A 24,783-nucleotide genomic window follows, 5' to 3' on the forward strand; every position below is an offset into this window, starting at 1 on the left:
ACTCAAGCCACCTCCCCATACAGAATCGACGCAACCCGTGCATGCACTGCATCTCCACGGATCGCAGCTCCACCCCGCCATTGCCCCTGCATTACCACCCCCTTAGAGCCGTCCCTGCACCACCACCGTTGCACCCCTTCTCAGCCACCGTGGTACAACTCCCACTGCCCAGCCACCCTGTCTCCTCCACAGTCAAACAAACACCGAAGATACCTTTGTTTTAGTCCCCAAAAATAGAGCAGATTTCTTTTCTGCTTGCCACCATTCAACACAGCCCAGTCGAGCGACGCCGCCGCCAACCTCCTCCACGTCATCGCCACTGCATAGAGAGTATCGTCGGGCGCTGCACTCCATCCAAGTTCGTAGCTCTCCTCTCGGTAAGCAACCCCCGAACTCAACTCTCCTCTCCGTCCCTCTCCGTCTCACTCATCTCTCTCCCTTTCTCTCAATCTCAGTGCTATGCCGCCGCGTGGACTACCTTCGACCTCCGCCCAGCACTGCCGTTGCGTCTCTCATTCCCTTCTCGATGAGTATCTCGTGCCCTTGCATCGCCGACTATTGCACCGTACACGCATTCAACATTTTCTTTAGAGTCTACGTAAACTACTTTTACATACTATTTGGATATGGAATTACAATATTACCCTTATTATTGGATGGTTTCAATTTGATATTATGTTTATATTAAATCTGTTTTTACATGGTCTTTGTGGGAAATATAAGAAATTTTACAAAAAATAAATATGATGTTTATTTTGTACTATTGGTAGCAAATTATTTTTATAGTAAGTGTGTAATTTTATTTTGAACATTTAAATTATGATTAAAGCTATTTTTTTATTTATTTTTTTATGAAATTTTACTAGTACTTATCTTAAATGTTGATTGATATCAAGGAAATTTAGAGAATGAGGATATTTTAATGTTATGAGATTTTTAGGTATTGAAGGATTAAAATAGATATAGTAGAAGCTTAGGCTTAAATGGTGTAAATTTGTGATTGATTAGAAATTTACGAAATTTCGTGATTATTTATAGGTGACGATTTATAGTTGACTCGATATTGATTTGAGGAAAATTTTGAAAAGATAAGAAGTCTAATAAGCGGGGTTCTTATGCTAGATTTTTATTAAAATAAAATGAGCTTATGTTGATTTTTGGAAAATATACATATTTGGTTATGAAAATAAATTTGAACTACCTCAGTTATTTGTTCAACATTACTCATGAGATTTTGTTTAAGAAGAAAGTATTTTCTGTCATGACTGGTGTAGACATGAACTTATTTTTTACATTCTGTTTCTGAACTTTGAAAAAGAGAGCGAATATGAAATTTGTGCATAAATTATGTTGTGATATGATTTTGTTCTGTTATGAAGATTTTGTTCAGTACTTTGTTTGGATAAGACGTGATTTCTGAAAACCTTTGACATGACTCTATGATTTTGAATTTGATTCTGTTTCTGCTCTGTTCAATTACGGCCCTGCCACGAGTGATAATAGTGGCATACGGCCCAACCATGAGTTACAATAGTAGATACGGCCCAACCACAGGTAATAATAGTTGATACGGCCCAACCACAAGTTATAATAGTGGATATGACCCAACCACATGTAATAATAGTGGATACGGTCCAACCAAGGGTAATAATAGTGGATACGGTCCTATCACGGATTATAGTAATGGTCTCTGTTTTAAGTGCACACATTGGTGACAGAGTGATTTATGTTCTGCTTGGCTATCCTTGATGTACAACCCTACCATGAGGGTTATACATGGCTTCTATTATGATATGATGTTCTGATGATCATTTATGCTATGTCAAAAAATATTTTTGAAATTATTTCTAAATCTTCGCTCTGATATTTTGATAACATGTTCTGCTTCCTGTTTCTGAAAATGAAAATGTTTTGTTCTGCATTCTGACTTCTGTAAATGCTCCTATTTATACACTAGTATATGTTCTCTACTTACTGAGTTGTTAATAACTTACCCATTATCTCCAAATATTTTTAGAATAAGAGTAGGAAGTTTTAGTAAGGTGCGATGATCGTAGTGGAATAATTGTCTGAGAGTACAAGTTTATTGAAGAGTTTTTTTAGTAGGTTTTATGATTTTATGTTATTTGATATTTGGAGTCCTAGATATTTCTAAATGTTTATGGAGTTTTTAAATTATCTCATTGATGTATTTATTTGGTGTCCTGGTAGAAGAACATATATTTTTGGTTTGAAATAAATGGATTTGTACTTTTTAGAAATATTGAAGTATTTAAATATGTTATGGAAGTTGAATTTAGGTTACAAGAGTTAACTCTCCGGACCTCCAGGAATGGGGCGTTACACTCATCCTACTTGTTAAGAATTATTTTAAGTCTTTCTTTGTACAGAACTCAAATAACAAAGTGTGATAGTGAATATACACTGACATAACCAAACAAGATTCGAGAATAATACAAATTGCAAAAACAAAATAAGAAATAACAAGAATAAGAATCAATAATCAAAGAAATAGCAAGAATAAGAAAAGAAAGAATCAACACAACCGATTTACGTGGTTAACCCTAATGGTCTACGTCCGCGGTAGAAATGAACTCAGAGCTTTATTAATGATCAATATCTTTCACTGAGAAGCCTCAGAACCACTTGTATTTACAAAGCCCCCACTCTCTCTTAGAAAATGGCACTGATTTTTCCCTCTAAGTGAAAACTCTAACAAATCCTAGATTCGCCCTTCTCTGTTCTCTCTATCTCGAAGCCTCTCAAACAACAAAATGTAAAAATGAATGAATTAGGGTTTACAACACGGATAGCTATGAATATATAGGATAAAATAGATGCCAACACGTGTAATGATCCAGCGGCTTCAAACACTTGATTCCTCAGATGCAATCACGAGCTTCTCACGTGATCAAGTAGCTCAGCTTTATTAACTTCTAAGGTCCTGATTTTGCCATTTGTCTCTCAACCATTTATTCAAGGAAAAACATATTAGTAAAATAAAAGGCAACAGATAAATGTATTGACATATTTTATTACACTACTGATGGGGTTTAGTATTATGATCATCATCACAATTATCAACTGGAAAAATTTAAGTAATATATATGATCAGAATGCGGTTGTTTCAGTTTGGTTGGCCGCAACACTCGTAAAAGTTAGGGGGTTTATTGAATAAGAGATTTAGAAAACATTCTGCAAATCCTTTTCCGGGATTTTTCTCGTTGGAATTTCCAAGCAGAAAGAGAAAGAACTGGCCTTCCCTTCCACCCAACAGTTAGGCATTTCCCATTCCTATCGAGTGTGCAAGAGCTACCACAAGCAAAGTTTTTCACCAACAGTTCTGCATGATGTAAAGATAAGATACTAAGCTCTTGTTCCTCCATACTGTATCTTTCAAAATAATTTCTCCAAGCATCAATCTTCATATGCCTGAAAGTTCTGTACTCACCCTCAGTTGCAACAATATCTCGGATCTCCCGACTGAAGTATGTTGCTTCCAATGTCATCCGATTAGAATCATTCTGATCCATACAAACTTCGAGGCATTCGAAAAACGCACTGTAGAAGAAGAGTGCTTCACTGAACCGGCCTAAGAAAGTGGGTGAGTTATGATCTGCTTCGACTTCGGTGACCACCATGACACATGGATTGAGATCTCTAAGCACTTTGATTAAAGATTCCAAGAGACTAGGCTTCATCAACATTTTATTCAGCATGACTGGGGAGTAGACAGCAACAACTTCACCGGCCTTTGACTCGAAAATGTCTTCATTGAGATCTTTGAAGTCTCTCACCATTACTATTTTGAAAAGAAATGGCATGTTCAAAGTCTCAGCAAAATGGGCTAGTCTTTTACCTGTCTTCTCAATTTCTTGTTTTGAAGTTGTTCCAACAGCAGTTACTTTAAGTAGCTCAATTGGGCATTCAAAACGAGTTGCTAGAGCTTGCATCAACACTATACAGCATCCACCACTTCTGATTGCAAGATCAATGTAATGAACCTTTTTTGCAGAGGCCACACTATCTACAATTGCTTGGATTCCGGAAAAATTAATAATTTGATAGAAGGGAAGGTGAAGGAAACATACAATGAGAGCAGGATCCACATACATCATTGTTTCTTGATGAGATTTATGTTCTTCACTACTTTTTGAGCCTTTTAATGTCATTCTCCTGGTTTCTCTCTCAATCCTCTCTTGAAGAGCTTTGGTAAAATAGTGAACGGTTCTTTGAACTGAACTTCCTGTCCTGGAGGACAAGAAATCACACAGATTTAGCAGTTTGCTTCCTTGATCAAATTCTTGCTTGCCAACCTTCTCGGCCGAAGCTAAAAGAAGACATGCTAGTTCCACATCTTTGGTTTCTTGGCAGGAGAGACCAAATGGAGCACTGCCGAAAACACTGCCAAGCATGGAATGATCATCACAGTTTTGGGAAGAGAATTGGATGAACCTTTCTCTCGCTACCTTCATGACTTCTTCAATTGACAACCTGCGCACACCAGCCATGTATAGTTGTCCCTTATTTGGCTCAACATTCTGGATCATGTTAGAGAGTGACTTCTGATATTTCAGAGACATGTATCGTTACCCAAACAAGGAGTGCTATTCTGCCATTCATGGCTTTTTAAGGGTCAAGAGCGAATGAAGAAGTAAGCATGGAGCCAATGGAGAAAGATGGGTTTGTGTTGACATGATATGAATAATTCTTAGAGGCTCATAGCCCTCCCATCTGTCTCTCGTTTTGGATTCCTCGCCGGTAGAGATTGTCCAAAATCCAGAATAAGACAATGAAGTGAAGATGCTCTCGACTTCATTATGGGACAAAAACTTCCATAACTTGTATCGTTCTCTTGAATCACGAGTCACGACAACATGGATTTGAACTAAAATAGTCATTGAAGATCAAACCCAAAGCAATGATATACAAAATTATCCGAGGACACTAGCGAACTATAAAAATAGAATAGGAACCCATGTAGCAGCAGCACAATAGCTAAAAGAATTGTTGCAAATATGCCATCGACTTGGGAAATTTTACAAACTTAAGATTCCCAAACATGGAGTCAGAATCTAAAACATGAACCGATACATCACACGCAGGATGTTCGATAGTTGTAAGTTTGCGCAACGGTTGTGCTTGTAAGATGTAACCGGTTAAAAGAAATGAATACACATACCATGTTTTCGGCTGCACTTATGCAGCTCCACTCTGGATTTTGTTAATTTCTATAGTTGAAAGCTATTTGGTTAGTAGTTGAGAGATTTTCAATGGCTTGGTTTTCTTCAGATAGAAATCCTTTCCGCGGAGGATTGATTGTTCATTGATACACAAGTTAGGGTCCAATTACAGTGAAAATGCTAAGAGTTTCTTTAATTTGGAGAGTAAGTACCGCTGAGTTAGGAATCCTACTCTAGCAATACACTCTAGATATGAGCAATATAAAGATATAAATATGGCGGTTGCATTTTCACCCATGTTTTACATATTAAAACCCTCAAAATGGCATGATCTGAAGATTACAAATCGACAACTTAAAATAGAAACTAGTCATAGACGTTTAAACCATCAAGCATAATAGGCATTTTTGGATTGCCCTCATCACATGCACCTTCAAATTGTACACTTAAAATAGAAAAGAAGACAACCGGGTTGTCAGCAATGACATGTATCATTGATGTTTCACCTCCTTTCTGCTCTTGTCAGAGGAACTTCCAAGCAGAAAGAGAACAAATTGGCGTACCCTTCCACACTATGATCATGCATTTGCCATTCATATCAAGCGTGCAAGAATTCTCACAATCAAATTTCTTGACCACCAGCCTTGCTTGGTACAAAGATGACATGCTCAACTCTGTCTCCAGCATTCCATACCGAGCAAAAAAGGCTCTCCAGACATCGATCTTTACATTTCTAGTACTCCTTTCCTCTCCCTCTGCCGCCACTATATTCCTAATTGCCTCACCGAAGAATAGTGATTCTATGACCATTCTGTTCGGATCATCCCGTTTCATAAAAGTTTCTAGGCAATCGAAGTATGCACCGAAGAAGAAAAGAGCCTCAACGAAACGGCTCACGAAAACAGGTGAATTGTGGTTTGCTTCAATTTCAGTGACAACCATAATGCATGGATTGATACTTCTTACCACTTTCATTATAGATTCCAGCTGATTTGGCCTAGGAATCATGGTCCTCAGTAAGTACGCAGAGTAAACAGCAACTCTTTCGTTAGCATCTAGCTCGAAAAGATCTTCTCTGAGATCTACCATGTCTGATATCATAACCACCTTGAAAGAAAAGGGTAAGTTCAAGGACTGGGAAAAACTTTCCAACCTCTTACCTGTTTCCACAAGTAAATGTTTTGAAGTAGTTCCAACAGCAGTAATCTTGAGAAGCTCCAGAGGGCATTCATATCTAGTTGCAAGAGCTTGCATCAAGATAGTCCATTGCACCCCATTACGGATGCCAAGATCAATTACATGAATCATCCTCGCATCCGCCGTGTGTTCTACAATGGCTTGAATCCCTGCAAATTGTGCAAGCTGGGAGAAGGGAATTTCTTCATGACTTGCAAGCATCGGGGGGCTTGAACTCATTATTACCTGGTCAACATCGATACAGTGACTTTTTCCCAAGCCTTTTGGTGCGATTCTTCCTGTTTCTCGATCAATTTTCTCTCGAAGAGCTTTAGAAAAATAGAAAACCACTCGCTGGACAGGGCTCCCTGTTTTGGAAGACCAGTGATCACACTGGTTGAGAAACTTGTTTGCACGGCAGAACTGTTGAAAGCCTACTTTCTCAGCAGAAGCAAAAAGGAATTCTGCAAGCTCCGAGTCATCGTTCTCTTCATTGGAGAGGCCATTGAAGGCAAACTCAAAAGGATGGCTAAGCGTGGAAAGACAATCAGCTGTTTGGGAAGATGACTGGATGAACTTGGCTCCAGCTAGCCTCAGTATTTCCTCGGTTGACAATTTCCGGTCTTCCACCTTTGTACATGGCATGCCATTACTTTGCTCAACTATTCTGTCACCATTATTCAACCCTTTGAACCTATTTTCAGAGTTGTTTAGCAGCAAAGAAAATGGTTGCTGGTTTCGATTCTTGGGTTCATTGTATGGAATTAAAGTTGAAGATTCTCCAAGCTTTGAGATTTCCTCTAAACATGTTTGCAGCCGTGGAGACCCAATATGGAACTGCAGATCATCAACAAGCCCATAACCCGACAAGGATACATGTTGCATTTCTTGTTGTTGATACTTGGAGAGAAGGAATCCTTCCTCTGACGACAACTCCTTTTGATAAAAACCAAAGCCAGAAGCCCGCTGATCTGCTTCTGCATTAAAATGCAAGTGTTTCCCACCGTTCATTTCGTCCATTCTCTCCCAAACTTTCTCAGAACAACTGAATTGATCTTCAACTCCATCAAAGCCAAAGTATTCAGAAGAAAACATCTTCTTTGCCAGATGAAAATGGGGATAACCTCACAATCTGGGATCTCAATTGTAGTTGGTGGATGGTAAATGGTACAGAATATCTTGGTTCAGTAAAACGAAAATTAAAGGACGTTCTTCCATATGATAGTGTCAAACGTTTGACAAATTCTTACCCCCGCAACACAGATCATAATCAAGTACAGTTACATTGATTTGATGTGCTGATGTTATCAAGGTGGCCTGTGGCCTGCAGCGTGGCACACAATGACATGATTATACGACTGCCATTTGGATAAAGATATAGCTCCAAAACAATTAATCCATAATAGATTAAATAATCTAGAGTTCTAACCCAAACATTAATATATTATTTCCTCCTAAGAAGTTTGGCCAAGACAGTTTACATGGACAAAAGAACATAGACTAGTGATTGAACAAGCAGCAAATGTAACATCCCAGACTATAAAATATGAAAAAAGTTGGAGAACTGTTTTGGTACTCAATGTCAAAATAGAGTAATATATTGCAATATATATAAACCTTTCTGTTACAGTAGTGTTTATCCATAGTTACATTCAAAACTAAATTTAAAATTTAAACTAGTATCGTCTAGCTATGTACAGCATTTGAATTTTGAATTATGCTAGATATCCTCCTTCTGTTGTAGATAATCTTTGAGAGCTGAAGACTCGGTCTTGCTGACTGAGTTAGGAGAGGTAATTCTAACAGCCCCCTGCAAGCTGATGGGAGGTAGAAGCACATGAAACTTGTCATGAAGTACAGCAAACCGAGATGCAGTGAGACCCTTTGTGAAGATGTCCGCGACCTGATCAATGGTTGAAATAAATCGAATGATAATGTCCTTATTAAGCACTTTTTCACGTATGAAATGAAAATCGATTTCAATGTGTTTAGTGCGTGCATGATACACAGGATTAGAAGCCAGTGAAATAGCACTAATGTTGTCACACCAAATAGTTGGTGGAGAGGACAAAGGAAGACATAATTCCTTCAAAAGCATCCGCAGCCATTAAGCTTCAGTAGTTGCATAGGAGAGAGCCTTGTATTCGGCTTCAGTACTGGAGCGAGCCACGACAAATTGCTTTTTGGCGCACCATGAGATGAGACTTGAACCAAAAAAATACTGCATATCCTATGGTGGATCTACGGCTGTCCAGGTCACCAGCCCGGTCAGAATCGCAATAGATATTCAGTTGAGAAGCTCCCTTGCGATAGTACAGACCATGATCAACACTTCCCTTAAGATACCGTAAGACTTGCTTAACAGCAACCCAATGGGATGTGGTAGGAGCATGCATAAATTGGCAAAGTTGATTCACCGAGTAGGCGATATCTGGTCTAGTAAGAGTGCAGTACTGGAGCGCACCTACTAGTTGTCGATAGGTAGTGACTTCGGTTTCAAATAATGCAGAGCCATCATGACTGGAAAGTTTTGTACCACATACGGATGGAGCAGAATATGGCTTAGCACCAATCATACCAGCACGATGTAGTAAATCTAAAATATATTTGGATTGCCGCAAATGTAAACCAGCAGAGGTACGGTGAGCTTCCATACCTAAGAAATATCCAAGATCACCAAGATCCTTCATGGCAAAAGACTGCTGCAGCTGTTGGATAGTAGAGAGTATAACAGATTTGTCCGTACCTGTGATTAGAATATCATCTACATACACAAGAACATAGATGGAAGCTGTAGGTGTTGACAAGATAAAGAGAGATGAATCAACAGCAGATGTGCAAAACCCAATATCAAGAAGAGCCTGAGAAAGACGATAATACCAAGCACGCGGTGCTTGTTTCAAACCATACAAAGCTTTGTGTAGGCGACATACATGATCTGGAAATTGAGGGTCAATAAAGCCACGGGGCTGTTCCATAAACATTGTTTCATCTAAATGACCATGCAAGAATGCATTAGATACGTCCAACTGACGAATACACCAATCAAAGTTTACTGCCAAAGCCAATATTAATCGAATAGTAGAGCTTTTAACAACCGGACTAAAAGTCTCGGTAAAATCAACTCCACATTTTTTATCATACCTTTTAGCAACCAACCTCGCCTTAAATCGGTCGATTGAACCATCTGGTCTACGTTTGATTTTGTAGACCCACTTGTTGCGAACAATGTTATGGCCAGTGGGTTTGGCACATAGTGTCCAAGTGCCATTTGAGAGAAGAGCATCAAACTCTTGACCCATAGCAGCTCGCCATTCAGGAGAAGTAGAATCTTGTGAATAGCAGGTGGGTTCTGTAGGTTGAATGACGCTATTGAGTGCTTGGAGATGATGTTTTGTAGAGTAAAAGAGCTGGTAGTTAGGGAAAGAGTTGGGGCAAAGGGAACCAGTGCGAGAACAGGTAACCATGGGATGACATGGGTTCGGGGAGGGTGTAAATGCAGGTATGACGGAAGGAATGGGTAGCGTAGGAACCAAGGAAGAGGGATGAGAGGAAGGGGGAGTAGAGTCAGAAACAAAAGAAGGAAGTGGTGTAGACATACCTGAGCTAGAAGAGGTCGTTGGAGTTAACATGGGAAATGCATCAGCAGGGAGAAAAACAGGCACAGGAGCAGCACTTGCTGGAGAAGTAGAGATGACATCCTGAGAGCTACCTGGAAAAACAGTTTCATCGAACACTACATGACGAGTAACAATGATTTTATGAGAAACGGGATCAAAGTAGCGATATCCTTTATGATGATAACCATATCCAAGAAATATGCAATGTTTACTACGATACATTAATTTATGAGTGTTGTATGGACGTAGTAAGGGAAAGCAAAGGCAACCAAACGTACGGAAAGAAGAATAGTCTGGTGGTGTTTGAAAGAGAAGAAAATGAGGACTTGAATGATGAAGAATCGAACTTGGTAGACTATTGATTATATAGACAACGGTGAGAAATTATTCAACCCAGAATTTGTGAGATAATTTAGAGTGAGCAAGCATTGAGAGACCCATCTCCACAATGTGGCGATGTTTTCTCTCCGCAAGCCCATTTTGTTGAGCTGTGTAGGGACAGCTTATGCGATGAAAAATACCATGTTGGTCCAAGAATGTACGAAATTGTTGTGATGTAAATTCCCCCCCACCATCGGATTGTAATTGTTTAATGGAACAAGAGAATTGCTTTTCAACTAAAGCTTTGAATTTAACAAATGAAAAGAAAACATCTGATTTATGAAATAGGGGGTACATCCAAGTGTATCTGGAAAAATCATCTATGTAAATAACATAATAACGAAATCCACCAAGAGAGACAACTGGGGAGCACCACACGTTTGTATGAATGAGTTGAAGAAGGGTGGTGGAGACTCAGACAGATGACTTGAAAGGAAGCTGTTTGCTCTTGCCTAGTTGACAGGAGGCACAAACTTCAGTAGTGCTAGACGACCCAAGAAGAGGTAGATGATGGTTGGACACAATAGGAGAAACAGTAGAAAAAGATGCATGACCGAGGCGTGAGTACCACACATTGACAGGGGCTTTGACACCGAACATGGCAGTGAGCAAAGATGACTTATTGATTTTATTTTGGTTGATGGGATAGAGGCCATCCTTACTCCTTCCTTGTAGCAGAATGCGACCCGTGTGCTTGTCCTTGACATAAAAAGAAGAATCAGTTAGTATAAAGAAATAAGAATTGTCTTTACAAAACTGATTTATAGACAAAAGATTAGCCGATGCAGATGGACAATGAAGAACATGAGACAATTTGAAAGGAGTATGGGATGTATGTAACGTAAGGGAACCAATATTGTGGATTGCCAAACCTGTACCGTTACCAACAGTAATGTTCTCATTTCCTTTATAAGGTTCATGAAGACTTAAGTTCTCAAGCTTAGGAGTGAGATGTGCATTAGCACCACTATCCGCAAACCAAGTATCATCATTAGAGAAAGAGTTGGATTGTGCAATCATGGCTGCTAACTGAGCTGGGGGATGACGCCCTTGGTAGGCATAATCCATCCGATGATAGCAGTCAAGAGCACGATGACCAGACTTGCTGCAAATTTGATAAGGAGATCGAGGTGTAGGAGATGGATTGGGGTTGTGGAAAGGCTTAGGAGCAGCAAAGTTGGAAGGTTTTGGAAGCGCAAATTTCTAAGAAGAGTGTTTATATTTCTTAGGAAATGAGTGTGAAGGGTGGCGAGATAAAAATGCCATAGTGGACTCAGGAGCAACCTGTTGATGTTGGTTGTCTAAGAGGAGTTCAAACGAAAGAAGTTCAACAGTGAAATCTGCCAAGGAAAGACTTGATTCACGAGAGGCAAACGAGTAAGAGGTGATGAATGGATTAAAGGGAGGATTGAGGCCACCAATGATGTAGGACACAAGATCATCATCATCTATGGGACGACCAGTAGCAGCAAGTTGAGCAGCAAAAGACTTGGCCAGATTGATAAAATCAGTACAAGATTTAGACCCTTGATGAAGAGTCTGAAGTTGGCATTTTAGTTGAGTGATGCGCGAGCGAGAATCAGAGGCAAACTTGAGTTCAAGAGCACGCCAAACTTCATGAGAAGTATGGAGACCATAGAGGGTAGACAAAACAGACTCAGATAAAGAGGCATTAAGCCAACTTAAGATGAATTGATCCTTCTTAACCCAAAGGGAATAAGCAGGATTAATATCAGAAGTTGAGGGCAGAAGCTTGGGAGGGCATGGATCAGATCCATCGACGATGCCCATCAAGTCATAGCTGCGAAGAATAGGAACAATAAGGGATAACCAACTAAGATAGTTGGAACCATCAAATTTAATAGTTTCGAGATGAGCAACATTAGGAAAAAGAAAGTGGGCGGAAGTAGAAGAGGTAGCCATTAGGATCAATGAAAATAGGCGTTAGCATATGGCTGCTCTGATACCATGTAAAATATGAAAAAGGTTGGAGAACTATTTTGGTACTCAATACCAAAACAGAGTAATATATTACAGTATATATAAACCTTTCTGTTACAGTAGTGTTTATCCATAGTTACATTCAAAACTAAATTTAAAATTTAAACTGGTATCGTCTAGCTATGTACAGCATTTGAATTTTGAATTATGCTAGATATCCTCCTTCTGTTGTAGATAATCTTTGAGAGCTGAAGACTCGGTCTTGCTGACTGAGTTAGGAGAGGTAATTCTAACACAGACAAATGGTTCATGTACAATACAGAGATAATAAGAATGATTTTTGTACTTGAAAAGTTCTTGAAGCCTGCACTCTTGCTTTATGGTTTTCTTTAGAGAGCGACAGGCTTCAGTTTGTGCATGAACCATGCTCATGTGTTCCATCTTCAACTTGACAAATACAATTCATTAAAAAAACAAAAAATCTTGACAAATACGTCAAGTTTTGAATGCCAAAAAGTTTATTTGGAAATAAGAAAAGCTTTAATCACAAAATAGTTTTATAAAAAATAAATCTATAAATTAACGTAATTTAATATGATATAATAAAATTATTTTTATTAAAAAGTATAATTAATATTGTAATATCTTATTCTAATAAGTGATAAGGATATGTTGTGTAAGAGATTCCACATTATTTAAAAAAGAGAAATTCTTACTCTCTATAATATTTCAATAAGACTCTAATTATATTATTGATTAGTCATTTTCGAGTATGGGCCGTGTGATTTGGACTTTTACATAAAATTGTATCAGTTTATAAGTTTATTTTTATAAAATTTTTTTTGTAGCTGTAATATAGTTTGAATTAATATGTTTTATTGGGTTTTTAGAAATAAGAGAATAAAAGTTGAATAAAAATATTAAAAAATTGTTTGAATATAATTTTTTAATATTATATTTGATTTGAAATTTGAAAAAATTGTATTGATTTTTGTGTTTTGTTAAGTTTAAGAAAGTTGTAATGATTAGATAAAAAAATTTAAAATTTATAAGTGTTTTGTATTTGAGTGATGTTTGAAAATAAAATATGTGAGAATATTTGAAAAGGAAAATAATAATATTATAATTATTTTATAACTATTTTATAACTTTGCATAAAATGGCTGGTAATTTTATAATATTAAAATTTATTTTTAATAGAGAGACATGATTTCATTAGTAATTTAAAATTAAATTATGATTATAAAAGAATTGTAAGGGTAACATTACTCGTTTGAGAATTACTTTATTACACAAAGAAGATCTTAGTTAGAAAGTAGCTACAGTGCCAACGGACAATTTGTTAGAGCATTCTCATTGGCTTGGGTAAATGTATCTTTAAAATTTACCAATATCACACTTTTTTACATTTATCTATTCCATTTAAATTCAATCCCCACATTGGATTAACCATTCACATTTTATATAATACTAAAATATTATTATTTTAATAATTAATTAATTAAATTTATTTTTATCACATTTTATAGTTTTACCAATTAAATGTTAATAATAATTATATTCTAGTTAAATTAATATTAAAAAAAATTATTATTAAATGTTAATAATAATTATATTCTAGTTAAATTAATATTAAAAAAAGTTTTATTAAATGTTAATAATAATTATATTCTAATTAAATTAATATTAAAAAAAGTTTTATTAAATGTTAATAATAATTATATTCTAATTAAATTAATATTAAAAAAAGTTTTATTAAATGTTAATAATAATTATATTTTAATTAAATTAATATTAAAAAATTATTATTAAATGTTAATAATAATTATATTCTAATTAAATTAATATTAAAAAAGTATTATCAAATGTTAATAATAATTATATTCTAAATGTTAAATATTAATTATATTCTAATTAATTTAATTTGTTTGCTTGAAGTGAGAAATTAATATTTTAATATTTAGAGAACCAATTATGGTTCTCTATATTTGACCAATGACTGTAGTAAAAATATAAATTATTTTGAAAATGACAAATTCGATATAGAGTTTTTTTATATAAGTTATCTAAATTTTAGATAATTTTTTCATTTGACCGAGCCAATGAGAATGCTCTTAAGATAAAATAAATGAATGTCGGTTTAATCAAGGCTTCCTCAAGATATTTTTTTACTTAAATAGGCCATTTAGCTATAACGTCGTAGGAAGTCGACTTAATTAGTCCTAACATGCCACGAAAGGCTTATTAAAGCAACCGATTTCTCTGGGCTGGACTTTGAAGTGGCCATAGTTTCTATCCGGCATTTCCAATGAAAGAGCGACACGTACAAAAACGCACTTCAAATGACGTGTCAGCTCCACAGACAACGTCACGAGTTGGATTCCGGGACTCTGACCATTAAATTGAAGACACTTCTTTCAATCTTTTTCATATCTAATTAAGAGCTCCGTCGATGTTCGTATACGTATAGGCGTAGCGTATATACCGTTTTGTCGGACCGTGGTGGGTGGATCTCGGCGTCGGATAAAACAATGGCGGCCGACAAGTACAACTTGAAGAACCCGGCGGTGAAGCGGATTATGCAGGAGTACAAAGAGATGCAATCTAATCCTTCCGATGATTTCATGAGCCGCCCTCTCGAGGTTTTGCTTTACACTTTCAATGTTCTTGTTTTGTTTCTTTTGATATGTATTTTTCAAATTCTGATATTTGTACATTCTGGGGTTTCGAATCGAGTTACCCTAATCATGTTGTTCACCGGATCTGTGCTGCAATTGTGGATTTTTTTTGGGGGGTGGGGTTAGACAATTGAATGAAATTGGAGAATAGATGGCCCTATTGCTCAATTCAATTCGTTTAAATTTGACTATGCGGATTATGGATTTCTCCTGCAATTGAGTATCGAGTTTCTCCTCTTTCCGGTATTTTTGCATATAGCTGATATTAGATAATTAAATGGCGGTAATAATCCAATTTTTGATCTCTTGTATATTGAATATCGTGTCTAGATTTAGATATTTCTGACGCTGTTGAACGGTGGTTCTATATAGGCAATTTTGAGCTTGTTTCCCTTATTTATTTTTTCGCAAAACTTCCCTCTTGCGACAAAAAAGCCTCGAGTGGGTAGAATTGCGGAAATATTTGCACTATATGCAATTTGAGCTAATTTCTGCTGTTCATGTAGCATTATCAGTAGTGTAAGTAAGCACTTGATATTCGTTTTCAGGAAAATGTATTTGAATGGCAATTTGCAATCAGGGGACCCCGTGATACTGAATTTGAAGGCGGAATCTATCATGGAAGGATCCAGTTGCCCGCAGAATACCCATTGAAGCCACCTTCGTTTATGTTGTTAACTGTAATTTTTCTTTTTTGGCTCTCTCTCCCAAATACAGTCATTTTAATGTGCTTGTCGTCTTTTTGGGGTGTCGGCTGATTATTCATTTAATCATGAAATTATGACAGTGCTAATAACTTTAATGCCCTTTTTTCAGCCGAATGGACGTTTCGAAACCCAAACCAAGATTTGCTTAAGCATATCAAATCATCATCCTGAGCATTGGCAGCCGTCGTGGAGTGGTAAACATCATTCTTCTAACTATACCCCTGACGTTTGTGTTAAATAGCATCCTGCGATTTAGTATCAGATTTGGAAACACATTTTATGGCTTTGATTGTCTTATGCTTATAAAAATGCATGCACTTTCCGTCTTCATGAATTACGAGAGCAAGAACATGCTGCTGGTCATAGGGGAGAGGCTCAGAACCCAACCAGTCAGTTAACAGCCAACCGCTCTACCTGGGTGTAATCCCCCATGTATAAATATCACCAACCATGAATGTGCTGTGTAGTTGTAGCAAATGGCTTTTTTAACTTTTTTTGTTTGAATTCTTCTCTGATCTTTTATGTTGGCAGTACTATTAATTTGTATGGTCTTTCCATGTTTCCCTGGACCAATTATCCGGCCTGAGCTTAGTTTGGCTTGGGTGTTTTGTCATGGTCTTCTAATTTCTGCTTTTGAATGTCTATAACTCATGGCACGTTCATTGGAGTAGACTTTAGTTCTGTGGTGGAAACGGGGTGGTATATCTGGCTAAACTGGATCAATATGTACGTGTATCTGGCAATATATCAACGTGAAAGCTACAGTTTCATTATTTTTTGCTACCCATGTTTACTTTTAAGGATTAATGATGATTGTGGTTCACATGGATGAAGATACTCGCCAGTTTAAAATGATTAACCCTTGAATTAATCAAGCAAACAAACAGTTCTTACCTGGCTGATATACTGTTAATGTTGGCAGTGCGGACGGCATTAGTTGCACTTATGGCATTTATGCCCACAAATCCAAATGGTGCACTGGGCTCACTGGACTACAAGAAGGAAGAGAGGCGAGATCTGGCCATAAAATCTCGTGAAACACCCCCAAAGTTTGGGGCTCCTGAACGTCAAAAGCTAATTTATGAGGTAGTAGCGCTTAAGATCTCGTCGCAGTTCACATGTTTTTTCATTACTGTCAAACCCTGTTCTGATCAAAATAACTACAGATTCATGAATATATGCTAAGCAAGATACCCCCTGTTCCTCAAGATGGCACCTCAGAGGCTCCCGAAGAACAGAGCACAAACAGTGAGGGTGAAGCCCAGGTGAATTCGCAAGATGCCGGTGGTGATAGGATTATTGAAGAAGTGCATGAGGTCCCTTTAAATGCCGAGTCCAGCCCTGCAGAAGTTAGGGTTTCAAAGGAGGTTCCGTCCAATAGCTCAAATGATCAGCAGCTGCAAAAGCCAAGGGTTCATAAAGCGGCTGATGATCGCTTGTTTACATGGGCTGCTGTTGGACTGACCATTGCAATTCTTGTTCTTTTGCTGAAGAAGCTCATGAAATCTAGTGGACATGGTGCTCTATTCACTGATGGGTCTTAGATTTATAGGCTGTTTAAGCTGGCTCGACAATTCAACATGCTATGCAGTATAGTAATATATATAAATAATCCGAGGTTTTCATTTAAATTTGAAGAGTTTGTAATATATTATATCAAGATCCTCTCGATGTGCCTAGTTCTTGTAACCAATAACGCGCATTCCTACCGGTTTGCAATTGCAAGCATGCTTATCCATTTATTGTTTAGCCTGTATTCTACTATTCTGGACCCTGGAGTATTTTCTGCCAACAGAATTCAACTTTTAAAAAAAAAAAAAAAAACCAAAAAGAACTAAAGAAATTCGAACTAGGTAGGATTTTGGTAAAGGTCAAACTTCCTTAAAAAATATCAGCAGAAGAATATTTGCATGCATACATCTTTTGCAAAGGCAAAGGTAATTTTCTGCTAACTAACTTGCCCAACTTCCAAACGTAAAGACACAACTTGCTCAGTCTTTATGATACTTTCATAAATTAGTTCAGCATTGCATGAGAATTACAGACTGATGAAAATTTTAAAATGGTTCTTCCTCTTGTGTTGGTTTTCTTCTCTTTTTACTTTTTGGTCAGCTGAGAATTCTTCTTCCTAAGAACAAGAGGTTGTTGAAAGTACACATGCAATTTTAATCTATCAGCCATTAACTTCGAAATAAATTTATGAATCAAGAGTGATGACAAGTTGGATTCGATCATCAAGATCTTCTGAAGATCAAGATTCTAGCGTTTGAAAGTGAAATTGATGAAGTTGGCCCAAATTTCATATTTCACTGGTCTGAATAGCTTTGGGAGTGCAGGAAAATTAACAGTGATGCTTAACAAAATGAGATTATGGTCTGAAGATGTTACAGGTAGGTGAGTGACCGTGGCATTTTGATAGTTCAACAGTCTCCAAAAGCTATTGAACCTATGGGGGAGTAGTGTTGGCCTGCCACCCCGATTCAAAGAGCTTTGGACAAGGGTAGATTGCAGTGTAGAGGTAGAGATAAAGATAACTGAGAGGTTATGGGTGGGGTTTGTACTGGGGAAAAGAAAATTGTGCCTGAGATGATTATGGGATTTGCAGGAACAGATCATGAGATGAAATAAAATTTGAACCAAACATGGAGAGGTCAGGTTATAATGTCTTGTTTGGATGAGACTCGTAGATCTTCTAAAAAAAGTTATATCACATCCTTGTGCATAACTTTTTATTGAACTCCTGGTTTTATAGAAGCTAAAAGGCACAAAAAAATGCGCAATAGTTTTGATGGTGGACTGCAAAATCATCAAAACTTTCTGAGCACACATACAGCCATGGGTATCTAGGACCAATAAAATTTACATGGAATCAAGAAAGTAAAGAAGTTGTGACCACCAAAACAAGAAGAGGCCATATACAGAAAGTCACAAGCTCCTAAATTGGTGCAAACGTTGTATGATTCTCCCTTGCCAATTGATATTATTAAAGCTACTTGTTGCAACAACTGTTTCTTAGGCCTTGCTTGTTTCATTTCAAAGCAAAACTTGCTTTGATCGTCTTACCAATACCAACAAAATCACATCCAAAAAGTTAACTAAAAAGTGCTTATTTTGCATTACCAGAAGTGTTGTATAATAGTTTGTTTGCCATAAAATACAGGGAAAGCAACCCATCATTGACAAAGAAAAATTTTCACAGCTACCAAGTGAAGTAGGAGTCAGCTGGCAAAGAGTTTTGCACTTATTCCCAGAGCACATACAGGTATATGGAACTAGTGTTCAATGCTCCGCAATCTTCACCACAGTAACAGGACAGGAACCATTATTCACAACATAGTTGCTGACACTGCCTAATATAGCCCTGTAAAAATTCAAACAAAAGCAAAACAAATCCAATCAAATCCCAGAAGGACCCACAATCGACCAACAGTTGCCCCAGAAATTGTGCATCTGAAGTCTTATGCTTATTTATCCACTCCAGTGAAAATCATTTTTACTAACAAAGCTGGCAACAAACTCGAGTACTTGACAGCTATATGGTGATGCATATTATTTTCATACCGAAAAAAATGGCCCATAACTTTTGGGTCAACTTCCCCCAGAATAGTTTAACCACCTTTGGAAAACCTCTCCAAGGCAGGTCCGAAGAGGGCCCTTTGGATCCACTTCTGCAGAGTAAACTCCAGTCTCGTGCACCACACTTTCAGAAATTTCCCTATACGAAACTGGTTAAATCGTTGACTTTTCACCGGGGAGTGTGGCCCCAAAGGATTGTTTGTACCCATGAGGTGTTGCACCTTGGATCTTGAAGGGAGTGATACCCCAAGACGAAGGCTTTCACCACTTGAGCCAACCTCTTGGGGTTTTTACCACTTAACGGTGGAAGCATGAAGTATTTAGCTTCATAAGAGGATAATTAGGGAGAAAAATCAAAGTTCGCATCACATCATTGCCTCGAGAAGTCAATATAAATTATAAAACTTGATTACTCAGGTAGCCACCTAAAAGCACTATCTATACTAAGAAATGCCATCCACATCACAAATTAGAGCATTTAGAAAAGAAAATACCTAAAATAACACAAACAAACATCACAATTGATTGAAGCAGGAAATGGGATTTTACCTTTTAATCTTGCCCAGCCCTCTGTTCCCTATAATAAGGCAGCTCAGAGGAATTTTATCAATTGCTTCACATAACTTCTCACGAGGATCTCCCCAGTAAATCTTCAGGATCACCATAATCTGCTCCCACCCCGAAATATTACTGTGATTGATAATTACAATAACATCAGAAGCACCAGATATCACACATCTAAACAAGATACGGCCGTACCTGTTTTTGCCCAGCGGCAGTGTTCAAAATGTCTAGGGTCTCGGGGTCAGGCTTCACTCCATACCTCTTCATAATAATAGGATCAGATAACTCCCTTAGAGGGATTAAGGCTGCATATAGGCAAATAGAGAAACAACCATCCATGAGCAACAATAAATGGAATGGAAAAGGAGTCTGTATTTAAACCATACAATTTCAGCAGGTATGTCACTAACAAAAAGCTATGGATAAAAACACAAAATAAAATCGTTGTGAACCAAAAACAAATTCTAAAATTTATCCGCAAAATACTATCTTCTTTAGTTCCATTTAGATCGATCATGTGCATTTTTTCCACCCAGTTTTGTTTTTAATTAAAATTCGTAAAGAAATTCAAGCATTCAAGCATTTCAGATTTGTTTTTGAAGAAGGCACGGAGATAACTGGAGAAAATCCCATAAACTAAACTAAATCCTGAGATCATAGGGCCCAAGGCAGCCCATAGTAACGAAGAAGAAAAGATCAAATTGGTTATAACCAACACAAGCCCTTTATCAAAATTGCTTCTGTATCACGAAAATTAACGAGGAGATCCTTCTATTTTTCAACAATTCTATAAATCCGAGTTCTTACTTTACCGACAGGAAAAAAATAAAAGAGAAAAGAAAGGAAATTTATTAGGAAACAAACAGAGAGAGAGAGAGAGGATAAATACGGGAACCCGTGGCTGCCCAGAGCTGTATCTCGCCATCCTCGTAGTTCCCTTCGGGGCGTACGTTGAGGAGGATAAGGTGATCCCCGTCCCGTACGACGTTGTCCACAGCCCATTTCAGCGCTTTCTTGCTGCAAGGAGAAAAGTCCACCGCCACCCCAACTCTCCGATCACACTCCATCTTCGATCTCAACCAATGCTTGTCCGGAAGACACAACCCCTCAAATTAAAAAAGGCCGAGAAATAAGCAGTGGCGGCCGTTCGTTCAGTTAGAAGCTGTAGCTTGAGTTGAGGAGAATGGTTAAAGCTATTTTCAACCGTTCGATTATATATTAAAATATGATATTGAGGCAATAATAATGCGTCAATTATTTAATCTAATTAAAATATTATTATTATTTCTTATTCAACTTATGTCTGCGACCATGACCTGTCCTTGACAATTGTTTATTCTTACACGGTCATTTGAAACTAATAATGTGATTTATTACACTCAAATTTAAGGTTTTAATTTTTTTAAAACTCCTTTTTATTTTGAACATGGTTTATTATTATTATTATTATTTTTTTTATGTCGGATCCACCATTGCAGAGTAAATTCTGATTTTATGCACCGCACTTTTAAAAATTTCTTCACACGAAATTAATTGAATCTTTGACTTTTTATTAAGGATGTGGCTCCAAATGATTGTTTACACATATAAAATGTTAAACCTTAAATTTTAAAGGGAATGATACTCCAAGATCAATGCCTTAACCACTTGAATCGACCATTTGGAATTCATTTGAGCAATAAATTTGAGATGACTTAATAACATACTCTTATTTATAATATATTTTAAATTATATTTAGATAAAAAAATTCATAATATCTATTATTTTCTTAGAAGATAAAATACTTTCAAACTTTTAAAATCTAAAAGACTCTATTATTTCCTTACAAAAAACTTACTAAAAAGTAAAATCAAAACCAACGCTCAAACCCAAAGAGAATTATTTATTTCTACATTTAAGTTGAGTTTTTTTTTTTAATTTAAATAAGTTTTGTTTGATAGGAAAATAATAGATGCTTGAAAATCATTGGGATTAAAAAATAATAAAGTGTTTTGGCAACAACACACTTTAATTTCTTATATATATCTTAAAAGAAAAGAAAATGAGCACTTATTTTATATGAGGAATGTTATTTTTATTGGGATTGTCATAATGAATTATTGTGATGAGTTGTTTGTCACATGAAAAACAACTTTGGTCATCAAATCAATAGTTGGTCAAGGTAGGTTTGAATTTTTCATCTCATCTTATTATTATAATTTTTTTAAATTTTTATAAAATATAATAAATAATTTAATTTTTTCAAATTTTAATTTAATTTTTTTAAATTTAAAAATAATAATATTATTAAAAAATAATATTTTTTTTAATTTTTATATTTTATCTATAACTATCTATCTTATCGTTGAATCCAAACTGCCACTTGTTCAAAGTGGACTTTAGCATTTGTTCTCTGTATAGTAAGATTTACGATTTGGACCCTTTGATTATTTATGGTGAATTAAACCACGTGTTGATTTAATGCACTGACTTCCCTTGATTTACGCAAAAGAATGAGAAAATTAAATGAATGAATATATATGATTAATGTTCGTAGCTTCTAGAAAAAGATGATGTTGCTAGCTAGTCCTTAATTGATAAGTTTGAAGTTCAGACTTTGAACGGGTCATGATCGGGTCACAAGAAGAACGGCTGTAAAATCAGATTACGCTTTTTTATAACTTTTTAATAAATTAATAACATGAGACGATTGAATAGTGAGTTGAATTAAAATGATATGAATTGAGATCAGTTGAATAATATATTATTATAATATAATTATTTTAATATATATTTTTTTTAGATTTGAAAAGATTAAATTATTTATTATATTTTGTTTTAAAATTTAAAAATTTAATAATAATTAGATGAAATGAATTAAGATAATTTTTTAATCCCTTAAGTATATTCTGACTGCTTATGGTAAGTAGGTTTTTTTGACGATTCGGGTACTAGAGCATTTTTTTAACCTAATCAGAGAGGGTTGTCTAGCACAAAATCTTAACATGGGCCTCTCGGGCCCAATAATAGAAATTGGCCCAAAGGTCCAAACATACATTATACACCTCATTGTGTAGAAAATGACTCAAAATATGGGCTTGGCCGTTCTATTTTCTCCCATTCAATGCTGTGTCAAATAGATATAAAGCTAGCTTCACAAATACAATCTGGTGTTGCTGAAGTTAAAAGGTCAAAAATTCTTGGGATACGGGGTCCGTTACAGGGCCCTTGAGTTGTGTACTTGGTAAAACTCTTTTGCACCAAATTACACGTGTTAGATAGTATGATTTTAGTGTTTGAGTATATGTGAAGATTGATTTTGGAGTTAAAAATCGAGAAATAGAGTGTTTGCTAAACATTCGTTTGAGTGAAGTTCAATTCATGAGTTCTCTCGACATGCATTCGACAGTATTGGGCTCGAGCAAAACTCAACCTGTGAGTTCGCTCGAGTCCCGTGCGATAGTGAGTTCGAGCGAGACACAAATCCTAGTGTTTGCTCAAACCTCGCTTGACACCCCACTCAAGCTAGTGTTGATTGGTCGTTCACTCGATGAGCGGTCAATATGCCACTCGAGCGAAGAACGCAGTTTTTGCCAGATTAGGATTTTCAGCGCCGTTTATTATATATATATATGTTATATTTGACTTATTTTATACGACTTTCAACATATTTTAAGAGAAAATAATTGTCAAATGAGTTCATATTGTATGAGAGAGCAAAAAAGCTCTATAGGGTGTGAGTTGAGATTGAGTGATTGTAATCTCATCTGATTAATAAGATTTCTATAGCTCTATAGACATAAGCAATTTGCTGAATCACGTATATTGTGTGTCGTGTTCTTGACCCCACTTGCTTTTACTTTAGTTTGCCATCGTTGTATGTGTGTATTTTGCACAACATCTAGTCCTATAGATTTTGATAATGTATTAGGATTTTTATTATTATTATTATTTTATTCTAGCTTATCAATACATGATTCATGAGTTTGTTTCCTGATTGAGAGAACCGACAGAAAAGCTCATCTTACTTGCTGATGTATTTTTTCTCGACGTTGAAGCCAATAACATATGGTTGCATAACCCACATGGCTAGCTCGGCTTGATGTGACGGTAGTGTGGTGCTTGAAGCAAATGTGAATTGTGCCATGAATAGGTAACCATAACATGGATCGAGCAGTCCATTTTACATGTTCATGCATATATATAGCGTGAAACACACACACACACACACATATATATATATGCAGTTGATCATGATGAAGATGGGGCTGCCCTTGACTTTATACACGTATGAACATGATGTACAAAAGAATCTTCATGTTGCCATGATAAAATGCTAGGTAACCATAGCATGTGAATTGTGCACATATATATATGATCATGATGAGCATCCTTCGATTAGGGTAAAACGTCATTGTTTTACTTGGGAAAGACTTGTTACTTTTTATAATCTTTGGACATTTGTTTTTTGTTTTGCATTTTTGGGGGGATGGGGGTGGTCATATATACTTCTTTTGTCAATTCATCAAATTAGATAAGATTTCAGTCGAAGCTTAATTGGTTAATTAGTTGTAGCTAATCCCACACTGATCAAGAGATCAATGAAGATCATGCCGCCTGATCTGGATTTTCCAGTCCCACCTGCCATGCATTTTGTGGTGTAAAACACGTACGGCGGGTTTAAAAAATAAAGATACCTATATACCCATCCTCCGAAACCTACTTAATTTGTTCATCACCTCTCTCTCTCTCTCTCTCTCTCTCTCTCATGCAAAGAAAAAACAGTACTGTATTTTTCTCCTTTTTGGCGACTTGATGCAGAGAACAGTTTTTGAGTTTCAGGAGTCAGTTGTTGAAGTCCTCTATGGCATAAATACATGGGACCGCCTGTGCGCAGCCAATACTGGTCAATGTGCCAAAGATCCTCACGGACCAAAACTCTTTCTATGATGGAAAGAAAAAGAAAAGACTGATCCA

The 24,783-nt window shown here is 36.5% G+C and overlaps 4 protein-coding genes across 4 annotated transcripts; 1 reads left to right on the forward strand and 3 right to left on the reverse strand.

The window, feature by feature from the left end:
• Window positions 1-3,167: 3,167 nt before the first annotated feature.
• LOC108984156 (DELLA protein RGL1-like) lies at window positions 3,168-4,583 on the reverse strand. The gene has a single exon (XM_018956016.1). The coding sequence runs from the start codon at window positions 4,581-4,583 to the stop codon at window positions 3,168-3,170; it is 1,416 nt and encodes a 471-aa protein (XP_018811561.1).
• A 1,047-nt stretch (window positions 4,584-5,630) lies between these two features.
• LOC108984159 (DELLA protein RGL1-like) lies at window positions 5,631-7,454 on the reverse strand. Its single transcript, XM_018956018.2, has one exon. It carries the CDS (start codon window positions 7,452-7,454, stop codon window positions 5,706-5,708), a length of 1,749 nt encoding a protein of 582 aa, XP_018811563.2. The 3' UTR covers window positions 5,631-5,705.
• Window positions 7,455-14,725: 7,271 nt separating this feature from the next.
• On the forward strand, window positions 14,726-17,438 carry LOC118349072 (ubiquitin-conjugating enzyme E2 32-like). Its single transcript, XM_035692690.1, has 5 exons — window positions 14,726-14,943; window positions 15,528-15,659; window positions 15,796-15,880; window positions 16,609-16,772; window positions 16,853-17,438. The coding sequence occupies exons 1-5, from the start codon at window positions 14,833-14,835 to the stop codon at window positions 17,228-17,230; spliced, it is 870 nt and encodes a 289-aa protein (XP_035548583.1). The 5' UTR covers window positions 14,726-14,832; the 3' UTR covers window positions 17,231-17,438.
• Window positions 17,439-18,709: 1,271 nt separating this feature from the next.
• LOC109014998 (universal stress protein PHOS32-like) lies at window positions 18,710-21,021 on the reverse strand. Its single transcript, XM_018997492.2, has 4 exons — window positions 20,716-21,021; window positions 20,022-20,131; window positions 19,812-19,930; window positions 18,710-19,047 (listed from the first exon to the last, which is right to left on the reverse strand). The coding sequence occupies exons 1-4, from the start codon at window positions 20,891-20,893 to the stop codon at window positions 18,966-18,968; spliced, it is 489 nt and encodes a 162-aa protein (XP_018853037.1). The 5' UTR covers window positions 20,894-21,021; the 3' UTR covers window positions 18,710-18,965.
• Window positions 21,022-24,783: the final 3,762 nt, after the last annotated feature.

The sequence above is a fragment of the Juglans regia genome, chromosome 7 (genome assembly GCF_001411555.2).
Source record: "Juglans regia cultivar Chandler chromosome 7, Walnut 2.0, whole genome shotgun sequence".
Classification (NCBI taxonomy): domain Eukaryota; kingdom Viridiplantae; phylum Streptophyta; class Magnoliopsida; order Fagales; family Juglandaceae; genus Juglans; species Juglans regia.